Genomic DNA, 17,857 nt, shown 5'->3' with positions numbered 1-17,857 from the left:
ATCCAGTGTACATCACAGATGTGGCTGGAATTCATACGGCTGATGCCAGTTATATTACCATTACTTAGCATCACTGCAATGGAAGGAGGGAGAAGGCAAAGTGGATGCTTTGGCTTGAAAACTCTGGATATATGAAGACACTGTCTCCTTCTTAAAGACCCACATCTCAGTCATGGAAACAGAAGTGACTGAACATATCTGGAAATTGAAAGAGAAAATTGAAGAGGGTCATCAGAAACTCAGAGAGGAGCATAGGGAGGTAATGTTCCATGTCTTGCCAGTTACAGATCAGAGTCTCTGCTATTAGGAGCAGGCATCCGCTGGCAAGGGAGAGAGGGTACACTCCATGAGGCAACCTATGGTTTGACCTGCATGAACGTGGATAAGACATGCCCAGGCAGCATGGGTACATGAGTTGAAAGGTAGAACAACTATCACAGGAAACTCATCAAGGATAAATGACACTCTCATGGGCAAGCCCCTAGGCACAATAGAAGGGATGATGTTATGCCTGATCCTCTGGAAGGGATCACCCGGTCATATCTACAAGGAATGAGCAAGGAGTGCGATGATCAGAACTAGAGGGGCCCTGCCTCTGACCAGGGAAAGGCAAAGGACAATTGGATCTATTGGACTGTTTAGATATGATGGCCTGGCACATCAGACTGGTCAGAAGATTGGCAGAGATTTTGGAACATTGACTAAGAAGGTGAGTTGTGCCCAAGAGGCACCACCATATAACTGATGCCTGTGAGAAGCTGACCTGCAACAGAGGCTAGACAGTATTAAAGAAATAAAGTAGGTATTTATTAAAAGGCCTTCAAAGGATACACCTTGGGCAGTACAAGACCCTGGCTGTGGCTTTACCCAAGATGGACCCAAGATGGATGCAAGATGGATGACTGGTCACAAGTTTTCACACTTTTGTAAGTTTTGATCCATTTACATATTGGGGTTAATTGTCCAATTAGAGCTTCAGGTTATGAAGCCCCATCCTCCTAGATTTCTCTCCTCAAATCGCTGTTGTTTATACTTCTTGGGTCTGAAGCTGCAACAGTGTCCTTGGTTCTCAGACTGGAAAGGGATTGTTTTGTCTAACTACCCTGCGAAGACAACTTGCTAACACTTTTTATGAAGTTCAGAGTCACACACTAAGTACAGAATCTGGAAACTAAGAAAGCTAAAACTTAAGGCATCATAATGAGTTACCAGAAAACAAAAGAGACTATGGTCTATTTACTGATGGATCCTGTCATGTGATAGGAAACCATCAGAGGTGGAAAGCTGCTGTGTGGAGTCCCACATGACAAGTTGTTGAGACCACTGAAGAAGGAGACAAGTCAAGTCAGTTTGCAGAAGTAAAAGCCATCCAACCAGCCCTAGATATTGCAGAATGAGAAAAGTGGCCTGTATTCTATCTCTGCACTGACTCCTGGATGGGGGCTCATGCCCTATAGGGGTGACCGCATTAATGGAAAAAAGACCAATTGGCAATGCAGGGGTAAATCCATATGAGCTCCTGTATTGTGTTAGGACATCACTGCACAGGTAGAACATATGGCTCTAAAGGTATATAGATGCTCACATGCCCAAAAGCTGCACCACTGAAAAACATTGAAACAGTGAACAGATAGATAAGGCTGCCAAAATTGGAATAGTTCAGGTAAACTTAGACTGGGAATGGAAGGGTGAGCTATTTATGGCCCGATGGGCTCATGAAACATCAAGACATCTAGGGAGAGATGCAACATACAGATGGGCTTGTGATTGATTGGTGGACCTGACCATGGTGGCCATCAAACAGGTCATTCATGAATGTAATGCATGCTGTAATAGAGCCACTCAGGTAAAATCTTCCTGGAATAGAGGGTAGTGTCTGGGTTTTCAATACGGTGAGGCCTCTGTCATGGTTTGACAGTGGTCCAATGCCAGGCACCCACAAAAGCTGCTTGCTCACTGTCCCTTGCCACAGCTGAGTAGAGGGGAGAAAAAATACAGTAAATTCACAAATACAAGCCGCACTGAGTATAAGCCGCATCACCGGGTGTTGGCAAACATTTTGTTCTTTGTCCATAAATAAGCAGTACCTGAGTATAAGACGCTCTGTCGTTCGCAGCGAGGACCCGCGTGCAACAAAGTTGCCAAATAGTAACAGAACCGCGGCAGGGCGGGGTTTACTGGCTCGGCTCGGGTCATGAGGGCTCAGGGTTGCCGACAGGGCTGGGTGGCCCAGCTCGGCGCTGCCACTCGGCGGGGCCGCTCGGGGCCGGCCGCTGCCACCGCTGGGCTCGGTCACCCCGGCCCGGCGCTGCCTCGCGGTGGCATGGGGGGCACAGAGTCCGCCGGCACCTGCGGTGGCGATGGGAGGCAGGGATGTAGCCTGCCTGCTCCTGCGGCAGTGGCACGCGGGGACGGGAGGCCCCGAGCCGCGGGGCCAAGCAGGAGAGAGCTGCCCCGCCTTCCCCCGAGCCGCGGGGCCAAGCAGGAGAGAGCTGCCCCGCTCCCCCGAGCCGCGGGGCCAAGCAGGAGAGAGATGCCCCACCTTCCCCCGAGCCGCGGGGCCAAGCAGGAGAGAGCTGCCCCGCCTTCCCCCGAGCCGCGGGGCCAAGCAGGAGAGAGCTGCCCCGCCTTCCCCCGAGCCGCGGGGCCAGCAGGAGAGAGCTGCCCCACCTTCCCCCGAGCCGCGGGGCCAAGCAGGAGAGAGCTGCCCCGCCTTCCCCCGAGCCACGGGGCCAAGCAGGAGAGAGCCTCTGCTCCCCCGAGCTGCAGGGCTAAGCAGGAGAGAGCTACCCCACCTTCCCCCGAGCCGCGGGGCCAAGCAGGAGAGAGCTGCCCCACCTTCCCCCGAGCCGCGGGGCCAAGCAGGAGAGAGCTGCCCCACCTTCCCCCGAGCCGCGGGGCCAAGCAGGAGAGAGCTGCCCCGCTCCCCCGAGCCGCGGGGCCAAGCAGGAGAGAGATGCCCCACCTTCCCCCGAGCCGCGGGGCCAAGCAGGAGAGAGCTGCCCCGCCTTCCCCCGAGCCACGGGGCCAAGCAGGAGAGAGCCTCTGCTCCCCCGAGCTGCAGGGCTAAGCAGGAGAGAGCTACCCCACCTTCCCCCGAGCCGCGGGGCCAAGCAGGAGAGAGCTGCCCCACCTTCCCCCGAGCCGCGGGGCCAAGCAGGAGAGAGCCCCTGCCTCCCCCAAGCTGCGGGGTCAGCAGGAGAGAGCTGCCCCGCTCCCCCGAGCCGCGGGGCCAAGCAGGAGAGAGATGCCCCACCTTCCCCCGAGCCGCGGGGCCAAGCAGGAGAGAGCTGCCCCGCCTTCCCCCGAGCCGCGGGGCCAAGCAGGAGAGAGCTGCCCCACCTTCCCCCGAGCCGCAGGGCCAAGCAGGAGAGAGCCCCTGCCTCCCCCAAGCTGCGGGGTCAGCAGGAGAGAGCTGCCCCGCCTTCCCCACCCCTTGTGCTACCTGCACGGAGCAGCTCCACCTGCCGCGCAACAGAGTAACCAATTTGTAACAACCGCGTAAATGCAGGGTTTTACTGGCAGGAGCTCGACTTTGCAGTTTGCACTGACTTGGTTTGCACTCCCAGGGTTGAAAATGTCAGAAAATTCACATATTGGTCGCTCCTGAGTATAAGCCGCATTTCCGGTATGGGAGCAAAATTTTGGTCAAAACGGTGCGGCTTGTATTCGTGAAATTACTGTAATTAACAAAGGGTTCATGAGTTAGGGACTGAGAGAAAAAACACTCCAAGGGCAAAACAGGCTCAACTTAAAAGCTACAAAGTGAATTTATTAGTAACAACCTCAAAGGAGGGTAATGAGAACTAAAATAAAACCTTAAAAACATCTTTTCTTCCCCCAGCCTCTCTCTCCTTCCCACCAAGAGCACAACAGAAAGGGCGTAGGGGTTTTGGTCAGTTCGTCAAGTGAGATTTTCTTCTGCTCCTCAGGGAGAGGAGTCCTTCCCCTGCTGCACCGTGGGGTCCCTCCCATGGGAGACAGTTCTCCCTGAATTTCTCCAGTGTGACTCCAAATCTCACAAGCATCAGTCCTCCCAAAACTGCTGCAGTATGGGTCTCTCTTTCCATGGGGTTCAGTCCTCCAAGGACAGGTTGCTCCAACCTGGAAGCAAGGGCCTCCTCTCTCTGATATGGGAAATGCATATGATAATTCAGAATTTTAGAAACATATAAGGTGCTTAGGTAGGTGGAGGGGAAGACAGAAATGCATAGCTTATTTAACAATTTTGTAAAAGTAGAGAAACAACTTATAATAGAACATATAAGAATACCACTTGTTAGGTAGAAATAACTTGTAATGAAACACATAAAGAATTTGGTTGCTTGGTAAAGGCCATAGAGATAAGTAGTATATTATGAAAACTCAGTAAAGCAGAACTTAGGTATTGTAAAGAATTGATAAAGTAGAACTTGTAGATTGTGAAATCAGCAAGGACCAGGCTCCTGGTTTTGGCCAGGACAAGCTGACCTGGGAACTTGCCAAACCCCCACTGCGCCTGCCCAGAGACAGGATCAAACAGTAGACACCTGAGGAAGACATCTTTACTTCATCAGAAGACCCCTGCCTGCAACAACCAGGAGGTGAGACACTGCAGAAGACTAATTATAATATGAATCACAAGGAGGTAGAGAAGGGGCAGGGATGGGCAGGCAAGGAGGTGTGGGTTTGTGGGATCTATGTGTGTTTAAACCTGCAACCTGTCTTGACCAGGTACTCATGTATGGTGGAAATATCCGCCATGCATCCCAGCTGGAAATAAAACATACCACTTTGCAATTTTAAATTGTCAAGTCCTTATTCCGCAACACATCTCCACCGGGTCTTCCACTGGATCACAGCCTCCTCCGGGCATCCACCTGCTCTGGCGTGAGCACGTCACCCATGGGCTGTGGGTGGATCTCTGCATCCCCTGTGGACCTCCATGGGCTGCAGAGGGACAATGTGCTTCACCATGGTCTTCACCACGGCCTGCAGAGGAATCTCAGCTCCGGCACCTGGAACACTTCCTCCCCCTCCATCTCCACTGACCTTGGTGTCTCCATGTTGTTTTCCTCATGTGTTCTCACCTCCTCCTCTTCTCTGCCTGGAGAAAACTGTGCGTGCCCCACTTTGTTTTGATTTTCTTCTTAAATATGTTCTCAGAGAGGTGTTACCAACCTCTCTAATTGGCCCAACCTTGGCCAGTGGCATGTCCATCTTCAGAACCATCAGGGATTGGCTCTGCTGGACATGGTGGAAGCTTCTAGAAGCTTCTCACAGAAGCCACCACTGTGGCCCCCTCGCTACCAAAAACCAGCCCGAGCAAAACCAACATAAAACAAAACCAATGTAACCCCAGCTTCCTGTGACCAAGTTGCTAGGAATAACAGAAGAGAGGATGATATGCCTTATCCCCATGAAGTAGCCGCCAAAATGTACATCCAGGGAGGGAACAGTAGCCAGAACTAGAGGGGTCCTGCATCTATCCAGGTAGAGGCCAGGGAAAATCGGGTCTTTTGGACTGTGTGCATCTGATGGCCTGGCACATCAGAACCACAGAATAAAGAGGCTTTGGTCGACACTAGTGTACAGTGCATGTTAATCCCATCAGGACATGTGGGAACAGAACCAGTTTCTATTGTTGAAGTGACAGGAGATTCTCAGCAGTTGATTTTGCTGGAAGCTGAGGTGACCTTGACTGGGAAGGAGTGGCAGAAATACTCTACTGTGACTGGTCCAGAGGTCCCATGTATTCTTGTCATAGATTTCCTCTGCAGTGGTTATTTCTAAGATGCAAAGGACTCAGGTGGGCTTTTGAGATAGCTGCTGTGGAGGCAGAGGGCATTAAGCGATTAAACACCTTGCCTGGACTGTCTGAAAATCCTTCTGCAGTAGGACTCCTGAGGGTGGAAGAACAAGTACTGATGGCCACTTCAACAGTGCACTCCTGGCAGTACCAGACAAATAGAGATGCCATGATCTCCAGTGGTATGCCTGATCCCTAAAGTTTTAGCTTTCATATTTCTCAGATTCTGTGCTGCCTTGGTGTGGGACTCTGAACTTCATATTAAGTGTTAATAAGTTCTCTTCACAGGGTAGTTAGACAAAACAATCCATTCCCAGCGTGAGAACCAAGGACAAACATTACAGCCTCATGCCAAAAAAGCATAAACAACGGCAAATTGAAGAGAGCAAATGAGGAGGATGAGACTTCATAACCTGAAACAGTAATTGGACAATTAAACCCAATATGTAAATAGACCAAAATGTACAAAAGTGTGAAAACTCGTGACCGGGGGACATCTTGTGTCCATCCTGGGTCCATTTTGGGGAGAGTCCAGGCCAGGCATTATACTACCCAGGGAGTATTTGTTAAAGGTCTTTTAATAAATAGCTACTTTATTCCGTTAATACAGTCTAGCCTCGGCTCCAGGTCAACCTCTCGAGGCATCATGCCACTACTGATATTCCTAATGCATTCTTCGCTATTGCTCTGGCAGCAGAGTGCAGGTCCCAGTTTGCATTCACCTGAAGGGGTGTGCAGTACACCTGGAACCAACTGCCCCAAAGATGGAAGCACAGCCTCACCATCTGCTGTGGAATGATCTATGTTGCACTGGAAGAGGGTGAGGCTCCAGAACATTTGAAGTACATCAATGATATCATTGAGTGTGGGAACACAGCACTAGAACTATTTGAGAAGGGAGAGAAAAACACCCAGATTTGCCTGGAAGCCAGCTTTACCATCAAAAAGGGTAAAGTCAAGGGTCCTGCCTGAGAGACCCATTTCCTGGGAGTGAAGAGGCAACATGGACAGCATCAGATACCCACCAAGGTCAGCAACAAGATCACAGCAATGTCTCCACCGATCAGCAAGAAGGAAACACAAACTTTCCTAAGAGCCATAGGTTTCTGGAGGGTGAACAACCCTGAGCACAGCCGGACTGCGAGCCCTCTACCTGGTCACACACAAGAAGAACTATTTCCACTGGGGCCCCAAACAGCAATAAGCTTTCGCCCAGATAGAGCAGGAGATCGCTCATGCAGGAGACCTTGGCCCAGTCAGGACAGGACCAGAGGTGAAGAACATGCTCAACTCTGCAGCTGGGAACAACGGTCTGTCCTGGAGCCTTTGTCAGAAGGTGCTTGGAGACACTCGAGACCAACCACTGGGATTCTGGAGCCAAAGTTACAGAGGGTCTGAGGTCAACTACACCCCGACAGAGCCGATGAAGGAGTCCAAGTCGCCTCAGAGGTGATTGACACAGAGGCACAACTTCTTCTGGCATCCTGACTACCAGTTCTGGGGTGGATGTTCAGAGGAAAAGTTCCCTCTACCCACCAGGCCACTTATGCCACATGGAGTAAGTGGATTGCCCTCATCATGCAGCCCACCCATATTGGAAACCCGAATTGCCCTGGGATCTTGGAGATAATTACGAATTAACCTGAAGGTGAGAACTTTGGTCTGACAGATGAACAGGAGCAGAAACAGGTGACGCGTGCTGAGGAAGCTCCACTGTACAACCAACTGCCAAAAGAAGAAACGCTATGCTCTTTTCAGTGATGGTTCCTGTCACATTGTAGGGAGAAACCAAAAATGGAAAGCAGACATATGGAGTGCCACATGAGAAGTTGCAGAAGCTACCGAAGGAGAAGGTGGATTGCGCCAACTTGTTGAACACAAAACTGTCTAGTTGGCCCCCGACACTGCTGATTGAAAGAAGTGGCCGAAGGTGTACCTCTAGACTGACTCATGGATGGTATCCAATACTCTGTGGGTGTGGCTGGAAAGGCGGAAAAAGGCCACCTGGCAGCATAGAGGTAAACCAATCTGGGCTGCTGAAAAATGGCAGGACATTGCTCCCCGGATAGAGAAGCTAACTGTGAAAGTCCATCATGTGGATGTCCATGTGTCCAATGGTCAGTCTAATGAGGAACTGCAAAACAACAAACAGGTACATTAGTCTGCAAAAATAGAGGTGTCACAAATAGATTTGAACTGACAACACAAGGGAGAGTTTTTCCTATCTCAATGGCCTCATGATGCCTCAGGCCATCAGGGCAGAGATGCCACCTATAAGCAGGCCTGAGACCAAGGGATGGAATTAATCATGGACAGTATCTCCCAGGTTATCCATGACTGTGAGATATGCATTGCAATCAAGAAGGCCAAGTAGGTAAAGCCCCTGTGGTATGCTGGGCGGTGGCCCAAATATAAGTATGGGGAGACCTGGCAGATTGATTAAATCACACTGCTTCAAACCTGCCAAGGCAAGCGCTATGTGCTCACAATGGTAGAAGCAAATCACTGAATGACTGGAGACCTACCCCATGGCTCACACTTCTGTAAGGGTCGGTCTGAAGATTGCCTGATCTGCCTCACAATCATCGTCAGAGACTGAGACCCTGAGACCTCCACCACTTACTCCTGGCAGGAGCTGCTGGACCTGGCTAGGGTGGATGCTTGCCAAGGGACTGTGTAGAGGTGTGTGTGCTGTGCTGTACTGTCACGGTACAATGGACTCAGGTAGGTACGGGGCTAGAACACCCGTACTTTCTGCACCTGATTCTTGAAGCCATGGTCTTCTTAACACAATAGTCCATAAATCTCCCCACCTTTTGGCCAGTGGCCCCTCGCCTTGAAATTGACTATAAAATTATCACTCTCAGAAGAGAACTTTGAGACTTCTTTCTCCCCATGGATGGAAGACATCGCCAGATGACCTGAGTACTTCTCATCTGTTGGTAGCTGTTCCCCCCTATTCTCTCTGTCTCTCTGTCCCTCTGTCTCTGTCCCTCTGTCTCTCTGTTACACTCTGTTCCTCTGTCTCTTTCTCTGCCTCTGTCTTTGTCTGTCTCTCTCTCTCCCTCTCTCTTTCTCTCTCTTTCTCTCTCCCTACTTCGTCAACTTTTTATCTCTCTCCTACGAACCATTACCCCAAAACTGAATTGTTGGCCCTCAATAAATTGCTTTGCTGCTTGCTGCTGAACAAAACCTTAGTCTCTTGCTGTTGTCCTTTGCACCCTGCAGTCAAACGAACCATCACGACCCCCGCTCAGGTTGTGCGGACCGTGACAGATACTGCCCGGAATACCATCCCGGGCCTTGAAAAGCAAGTCTTGTGGAGGCATGGTACCCCTGAGAGGACTGAGTCTGACAATGGTACTCATTTCAAGAATAGCCTTATAAACGCCCGGGCTATGGAACATGGCATTGAGTGGATGTACCATGTTCCTTATCATGCACCAGCTGTTGGGAAAGTTGAGCAGTGCAATGGACCATTAAAAACAATATTGAAGGCAATGGGGGGAAGGACCTCCCAGCAGTGGGATCTGAATTTATCAAAGGCTACATAGTTAATTAATACCAGAGGTTCCACTAACTGAGCAGGTCCTGCCCAATCTGAACCCCTGCGGACAACAGATGGAGATTTGGTTCCTGTGGTGCATATGAGAGGTATGTTAGGAAAGACTGTTTGGATTAATTCTGCCTTGAGCAAAGACAAACTCATCCATGGGGTTGTCTTTGCTCAGGGACCTGGTTTCACCTGGCGGGTGTTGCATAAAGATGGAGACATGATGCTGTGGTGGTTTGTATTAATTTATTTCTTTGGTAAGGAAGGAAAGGTGCCAGTTATAGAAATAATTCCCTTTAAGGACCTTCTCAGCTTCCTTTAGACCTGACAAAAACAATCAGGGGCTGATTTTTAATACTGACACATTGTTACACCAATGAAAAAGTTAGATGCGCCTTTGTGAACACACATTTTAACATGAACAAACCTCAGGAAGCTCTCTTCTTCTGGTTGCACTTGGTGAGTGATGCAGAAAGATGGAGAAACACAATGTATACCTCAAGGGGACCTTATTTTGAGGTGAATTGTCTGTGACACTGTGCCTGTATCCATATCTGCATGTATATATGTCTATAACTAGGATAATGTATGTATGTATATAGTTTAAAAGTCTAAGCTTGATATAACATGTTGGTATGGGAGGCAAATTTGGGTGGATAATGTTGGGGGTTAAGTTTCTTTAAAGAGTTTTCTTCCCATTTGTTTCGTTGACATGGAAATAACAAATGGACATCAATTAAGAGACAGTGTCTTGGCATACCATTTGAATGGGGGGGGGGACGGGATGGTGTGGTTATGGCAGTTTCTTAGCTGGGGTGGTTCGGTCTTTGCCCAGCTTGGAGGGGAGATGGTTGTGGTGGTGGGTGCTGGACTTCTCCTGCCCAGGGGATTCAGTGCTGCTGTGAAATTTTTCCTGACTGCCTATTGGTGAGGTTGCTGCTTACAGTGAACTGTTGGTGGACTGGGACTCTCTCTGCAGCACCCATCCTTGCTGGGAGAGACCCCCACCATATGTGCGGGTGTTTCTAAGAGTAAAGATCAGGCCTCCACCTTCACTCTATCCCAGGAAGTGGTGCCTCCTTTACCTTTTGCCTTTGTTCATGTGGGTTCCACACTCTCCCCTGGTCCAGAGCTAGCCAGAGGGACCAGAGGGAAGAGGAAAACCCACAGTAAAGAACTGCTATTTCTTTTCCCATATCTTTTCCTTAAAGCCCCATAATTTCAAAGTTATAATTATTTGGAGGGAGGAGATCATATTTTCCATTCCAGGAAGGTTCCCCCTTCCTTGGCGAACACCAGTCTTTTAAATAGGATAATGTATATTCATAAACATACTTGCAAGTCTTGGAAAAACATGGGCCCCAGGGAGCAAGTCCCTAGGGTATCTGTCTAGAAATTTTTCCCTGGCATAGGGGTCTGCTGAAAAAAAGTCAAGACACCTGTTCAGTGTCCATACTCACATGTAGGCCAAAAGCATGTATCCCCCATTTTATTTCGTTCACCTTGTCAAATACCTTGTACATAATCATATTACCGGTGGGAGTCAAGGCCCCTGCAAAGTGTACTTCTGCTCTCAGACTTCCAGTGTTAATCAGGGAATAATGATCAGCACGTTCAGGTCAAAGGCATACAGAGTATAGCCACGGGAAAAATTCTTCTCTGTCATCCAGCAGTGAATGGTCTGCTGGTTGAATGAGCTGCATGCATTGTCTCACACAGCAATCACTCTCAAAACAGGCTGCAGCAGTTTTGCTGGCATTTCTTCACTATCCACATGGAGGGCAACAATATTTATATCATAATGTTTAAAGTTGAAATGGTTCTTAGTATAATTGCCACTAAAAGCATTGTTATCTACAAACCCAGTAACAAACTTGAGTAGCTCTCCCAGAAAAATTTTCCTGGTTGCTGACTACTGTCAGCTGAACTGGTATGCTGAACACTTCCGTGACAGGCGGTCCACCAGGAATTCAGCACTCTCTCTAAGTAATGCCTCAGTGTGCCCCAAATGAACTACAGGCATCACCCACACTTTTCTCACAGTGAGGCATAGGTAATCATCACTTGCAGGCTTCTGCTGCTGGGGAGCTCATCAAACAAAAGCTGGTTTTGCTATGCAGCAACATGGTGATTACTCAGCAAAAAGCTGTCTTCTGCTTATGCTGAACTTCTAGCATCTGGTAGAAGCAATGCAGTCACACAGAGCTCCTGCCAGAGCAAGCAACCATATAGGCTTCAGGCTCCATGGTGTGTGTGGGGATACTTCCAGAGGTGAATAATGACAGCAAGCACACCTGTGAGAGGTGTGCCCAGGTAAATTAACTCCTCTGCCTGGTGGCTGAGCTTCAGGAGGAGGTGGGCAGAATGAGGAGCATCTGAGTCTGAGGAGATTGATCATAGCTGTGGTCTGCTGTGTCTGGTAGACATAAGTCAAGTCAGCATTGGCCACTAGAGGTAGGTTCAGTATCTGTTCTGTACCAGGAGGAAGGTAGTGGTACAAGGGATGGGGAGGAGTGAAAGCAGGTTACTGCATGGAGCTGTAAGAGGAACCCCTCCTTACCCTCTCAGCTACCTTTACAGAATGGGTATGAGGCTCCGGGTATGGTAGAAAAAGCATATAATAAAATAGAATAGGAGGAACTTACACAAGCATTCTCATCAAGGTCAGATCAACCGTTTGCATCAAGACCCGTATTAAGATCAGTGCTGAGAAGAAAGAGCAGTGAGTTTTGGTCATAGGTAACTCCCCCCTGAGACGAATGGAGGCACCCATTTGCAGATCAGACACTCTTTTCAGAGAAATTTGCTGTCTCCCACTCCCTGGGGCCCAAATCAGGGATATCGCCCTCATGGAAATTGGAAGGAAAAAGAAATTGTATGATCTTTGGAAGCAAAGTCAGGCTTTTCAGGAAGATCAGAGAGCTGTGGTTTGTATATGCAGGAAGAAGACATAAAAGGTCAAAGCTCACCTAGCATTGAAACTGGCCAGTGTTGCATCAGATAAGTAGAGGGTTTTTTAAAGTATGTGCAACTGTGATGAAAGATAGTCAGGTCAACTGGGCAAACTGGTCTCCCAAGGTTGCAGGCAGCTTCCAGGTGGATCCTCCACCCCCCGCCCCTTCCCCTGGTGTAAGCTTTGTTTTTGTCCCTGGTAGTTGTTTTACCAGGACCTAAGAGTGCTAATATCGATCAGCCATCTCTCAGGAGCTTACATTTAGCCAGCAGAGAAAGACCGGCGGCCCTACTTGATGCGTTCCACAAGAATCTTTATTTCATGCAAAGGGTGGTCAAGCAGTGTCTCTCAGAGACAAAGGGGAGACAGTCATATTTATAGGTTCAAGGGGGATTCAAACTACAGCCAATAAAAAGTTTATACAAAGAACAGCATCCAATCTAAGTCAAAAGTTCTAAAGGTGAACTGACCAATTACACAAACTAATTTCTAACCAATTATCTTTCAAGTGTTAGACAGTGACTAAATTCTTAAGGAATTTGGCTTAGCCTTGGTATCTAGGAAACCTTATTTATTATAGTAAGTTCCAGGGGCCAGGAGAAGATGGCTTTGGAGGAACTGTATCATCCACAATTCCTCTCTCTGTATTTGCTAAAAAGATGCTTTCTGCAACTTTCTTGAAGCACTGAGCAAAGCATGCAAACATAACTAACACAATAACAACTACGATCAAAATCCACAAAATTCCCTTGACCAAAGATGTAGCCCATCCCGACCAGAGGGAAGAGAAAAACCCACAGCTGGCACCCAACGTGAAAGGCTTCCACGACCTCAGAGACCCCACGGAGCGGCTGGAATTCCACGCATGGATTATAAGCCTTTTGGACAGTTCAGCTGCTCTGGCAGCGGGAGCTGCTTTTTGCTCAGCAACCGCTGACAGGTACGGTACCGGCAGCCTGTCTGAAGCCCAGGACAGATCGGTTCCTGACAAGGACTTTCTTTGCCGCAACTTTCGGACAGCTGGGATCCCCAGGAGACAGCCCGCACGGGTGAGTGCCCCTCAGCGTTAGCACCGACCCCGTAGTTGCCCTCGGTTAGTGGAGGGGGGGGCGAGCTCCTGTGTGCAGGGGACAGGTTGCAGGCAGCTGTGGCAGCAGCAGACCAGCAGTGAGCAGCGGCGCTCTGAGCTGGCTGAAGCAGCAGCGCACGGTGGCGCACGGCGGCAGCAGCGGGGGAAATTGCTCACGGTCTCAGTAGCGCCAAGCGGCCGGGCCGCGGTGTGGGCAGCCCAAGGCAGCAGGACCAAAGCCGCAGTTCCCGGGGCTGCATTTTAAAAGCGGTGCGGTAGCAGGAGCGGCCGGCAACGGCCGGCTGCAGATTTAAAAGGAGCGCGTTTCACCAACTCCTGGTCCCTCCTGCCAACCCGAGGTTTGGGGGAGGGAGAAAGCAGATGCCTGTAGTTGCGTTTTACTGCAAAGAAGGTAGATCAGTTTGCGTAGTGGCTTTTCACATCAAGATGGGCTTTCAGCTTTCTATGCAACAAAGGAGCATATATTCCCGAGTTTCGGAAACCCTAGGTGCTGGGAATGTTAGGATTTGTACAAAACAGTTAAAACAGTTAGTTTGCTCGCTATCTCTTCAGTTTACCCTGCAGAATGTAGTTTCTATCTGTTCTTGGGACAAAATCGGAGACCTATTAACATTAAAAATGGAACAGGGAGATGATACCGTAGCTAAGTACCTCCCGCTGTTCCTGCCAATTCGCAAAGAATTACCTAAGACGGAAAAGAAGGAACAGCCGAAACAAACTCCCCCAACCTCCCCTATCCCATCACCTACCCCCTTTGCCCCTAAACTGGAGGGAACACTCAGGGCATCCTGAGAGACGCAGGGTACCCGACACAGCCGCAGCATCCCTGGCACTGTGTGCCTCTTCAGTATCCTGGCTCTGGCAGTTGTGCGCAGGCTGACAGAGAACCTTCCCCGCACCCTTCTAACTCAGTTGTTACGCCCTGAATTCGGCGTTCTGTTAGCTTTAGAGATGACCGCACCCAGCCTCCACATGGCGGCAGCTGCGTAGCTGTGCCCCATAGGGCCACCAACTACGTGGTGGGTCCTCCATTTACGCACTCATCCCTCCTCCAACCATTTCCCATCCCACAACCCCTTCCTCCCATTGGACACCCCTCCCCCCCTTCCATGCTCCCACCCTGCATGACATCATCTTACAACCCCGCCCCCATGTGTTGCAACCCTGGTTCCCACAGCTGCCTCTCTCTCCCGGGGGCTCCACCCCTCTCCTGTTCTGGTTTACCATGCCCTGCCTCTGGGTTGCCGCAGGGGCGGGGGCAGGGAGGAAGGTGTCCCCCCTCCGGGCTGCCGCAGGGATGGGAGGGGAGAGTCGGCTCTTCTCCGGGATGCTGCGAGGATGGTGATGGGGGTGTCCCTCCTCCCCATTCTCGCGAGGGAGGCCAAACTGACCGCAGTAGTGAGAGACCATCAGAATGTGCCTGGTCTGATCCAGCTAACACGGAGTCAGGCTTGGGCCATTGTGGCCACCTGTCCCAGCTGCCAGCTCCAGGCAATGCCATCGCTGGGTATTGGGGTTAACGCCCGAGGCCTTGGCAGCTGTGAAGTGTGGCAGACACATAACACACATTCCCAGTTTTGGTGGCCTCAAATATGTTCATGTAAGCATTGACACATATTCAGGTGCAGATTACGCCTCTGCCCTCACAGGAGAAAAGGCTGTGCATGCCAAACAACACCTAGTGCAAGACTTTTCAGTGCTGGGGATCCCTAGGGAAATCAAGACCGATAATGGCCCAATGTATGCATCCAAGGAATTCCTGGTTTGTCCAGCAGTGGGGAGTGGAACATAAAACCGGCATTCCCCACTCCCCCACAGGCCAAGCTGTGATTGACCATGCCCATCAAACGCTCAAGCAAGTCCTGGCTAGACAGAGCTGTTCAACAGTGTGGATGTGACCACAACAAAAGCTCTGCAAAGCCATGTTTATGATTAATTTTCTAAATTGTTCATTTGAAAATATGAGTCCTCCAGTGGTCCAGATCCCAGTGCTCATCTTGTCGGCCAGAGGAGATCTCCCTGCCTGTCCAGTCACAAACGGACCCCTGCCATCGATGCCTCCGGATGCTTCGTTGCTCCCACTCTGTGCTGACAGTGGCGATGGCTTTCCCCCCCTTCCAAGGGCTTGCCCTCGCTTCGGAGGGGGAAGCAGTTGGGTCTGGTTTCATTCCTGCAGTGGGCATGGGGGGAGTGCTGTGGCAGATGCTTCTGAGCTTGATCCGATTTCTGAAAGGGAATTGCTGAAAACTTGCAATGATGACATTCAAATGATAGAGGGTCAGGCTTTTCCTGTGTTTAATGCTGTCCCCGAGGTAGGACAGCAAGATTGGAAAAAGAGAAAAAAAGATTTAAATGATCCTGTTATTGTGAATCACCTTTGCCTCGTTACAGGCTTCAGGTGAGACATGCCTGGGTCCTTGCTGCTGACCTCCAAGGTGTCCGCCCTGACCTGTGACACCAGGGGCAGAGTGTGATCACTGTTCAGCTTTCACATGCTGACCAGCTCACCAAACACCGACCAGATGAAAACACCGACCAGATGATCCCTCTACAAGCAGGGAATGGACATTCATCTGTTCATGTTTGAACTGTTGATATGTGTTCTGGTGAATGGTGGCAGTTTTCACTATTGTATTAAAATAATCACTTAGTGTTGGATTTTTCACTGTTGTATTAGAAATAGTTACTTGGTGGATTTTTTGCAAGGAAAGACACCAGGTCCTTGGCACTCCAGGTATCCTCAGGTCTCGTGAGTTGTATTTGTTCTTCCTGGAAAGGGGCTGGGCAGCACAAATACTTCTTTTTTTTAATATATTTGAAAAAGTGGACTTGTGGATGCTCAGGGAAAATTCCATCATTAGGATTTTCCCAGGCTGAGAGCTTTCTCAGTCCCAGCTTGGGTTTTTTCCCAGCCTTGAAGCATTCTCAAAGGTAAACATACAAAGAGAAAGAATTATAACAAAAGATAAACACTTGCTGGATGTGTGAGAGATGTGACAAGGGGTGTTAACTTTTCTTGCACCAATGAAATTACAGTAATTTCATGAATACAAGCCACACCATTTTGACTAAAATTTTTCTCCCACACCGGAAATGCGGCTTATACTCAGGAACGGCTAATATGTGAATAATTTTCTGACATTTACAACCCCAGAAGTGCCAGCCAGGGTGCCGAGCTGAGCACCTGCCAGTAAAAGCCGGCATTTCGCGATTGTTACAAATTGTTACTCTGTTGCGCCGCGGGTGGAGCCTGGCTCCCTGCAGGCAGAACGGGGGGCGGGGAGAGAGGCGGGAGAGCTCTCTCCTTCCCTCCTCTGCTGCAGCCCAGGGGAGAGACGGGGGGGCCCCGTGCCGCCATCGCCGCGACCCGGGGGGAAGGCGGGGGCCCCGGGCCGCCATCGCCGCAGCTCGGGGAGGAGGCGGGGGCCCCGTGCCGCCATCGCCGCGACCTGGGGGGAAGGTGGGGGCCCCGTGCCGCCATTCCCGTGGCCCGTGGGGTAAGCGGGGGGCTCCTGTCCCCGCCTGCCGCGGCAGGAGCAGGCAGACTCCGTCCCCGCCTCCCGCGCCACCGCGGGAGCGGGGGGGGATCCGTCCCTGCCTGCCACCACGGGGCAGTGCCGGGCCAGGGCGAGCGAGCCCAGAGGCGGCGGCCGGCCCTGAGCGGCCCCACTGAGCTGGACCACCTGACCCCGTTTGCAGCCCTGAGCGGGCTGAGCCTGCACAGCCCGAGCTGAGCCAGTAAACCCCGCCATGCCGCAGTTCTGTTACTAATTGGCAACTTTGTTGCACGCGGGTCCTTGCTGCGAACGACAGAGCGGCTTATACTCAGGTGTGGCTTATTTATGGACAAAGAACGAAATGTTTACCAACACCCAGAGATGCGGCTTATAGTCCGTGCGACTTGTATTCGTGAAATTACTGTAAGTCTTTTCTCACTTGCACGATGTAGAATATAAAAAGTGTGGTGATCTCTTTAATAAAGGGATTTTTGGTTTTTGCTTCTCTTCTGCATGAAGGAAGTCTTGTTGCTGCGGGAAAACTTCTGTCACTGCGAGGTTGGGGGTTTGTTGTTTGTTCTGTTTTATATATATTTACTAGTTAAGAACTTATTACTTTTCCCATAGTTTTGCCTGGAAGACCCATAATTTTGAAGTTATAATGATTTGGAGGGAGAAGGCCATCTTTCAATTCCAGGAGAGTTTGCACCTTCCTTGGCAGACATCTGTCTTTTAAACCAGGACATGAACCCATAGAGTATTGCTCTAATCATAAAAGCCTTGATACTAGGTTTCACAATAGAAAATTGAAACTTATTCTGTTCAAATGTGAAACACTCACTGGTTCAGTTCACATCAAGTATTAAATATGCATGGTTTTGAAGTGGATGAGGCCTGGTCCTCTGCATAGATCATGAACATTTTAAAGACTAATATAGAGTACCTCTGCTGCAACAGTTTATTCTTGCATCTAATA

The 17,857-nt window shown here is 50.0% G+C and overlaps 1 protein-coding gene across 1 annotated transcript in view; it reads left to right on the top strand.

Annotated features, from left to right (window-relative positions):
- The window catches only part of LOC117005083 (ubiquilin-1-like), a 95,312-nt gene extending 79,110 nt beyond the window's left edge, over positions 1-16,202 (top strand). The window contains exon 11 of the mRNA XM_033076336.2: positions 15,776-16,202. Coding sequence (XP_032932227.1) covers positions 15,776-15,811 — 36 coding nt within the window. The 3' untranslated portion in view covers positions 15,812-16,202. The remainder of the gene's footprint in view (positions 1-15,775) is intronic.
- Positions 16,203-17,857: the final 1,655 nt, after the last annotated feature.

Source organism: Catharus ustulatus, chromosome W, assembly GCF_009819885.2.
Source record: "Catharus ustulatus isolate bCatUst1 chromosome W, bCatUst1.pri.v2, whole genome shotgun sequence".
Classification (NCBI taxonomy): domain Eukaryota; kingdom Metazoa; phylum Chordata; class Aves; order Passeriformes; family Turdidae; genus Catharus; species Catharus ustulatus.
This window is presented reverse-complemented; position numbering and strand designations above follow the sequence as displayed.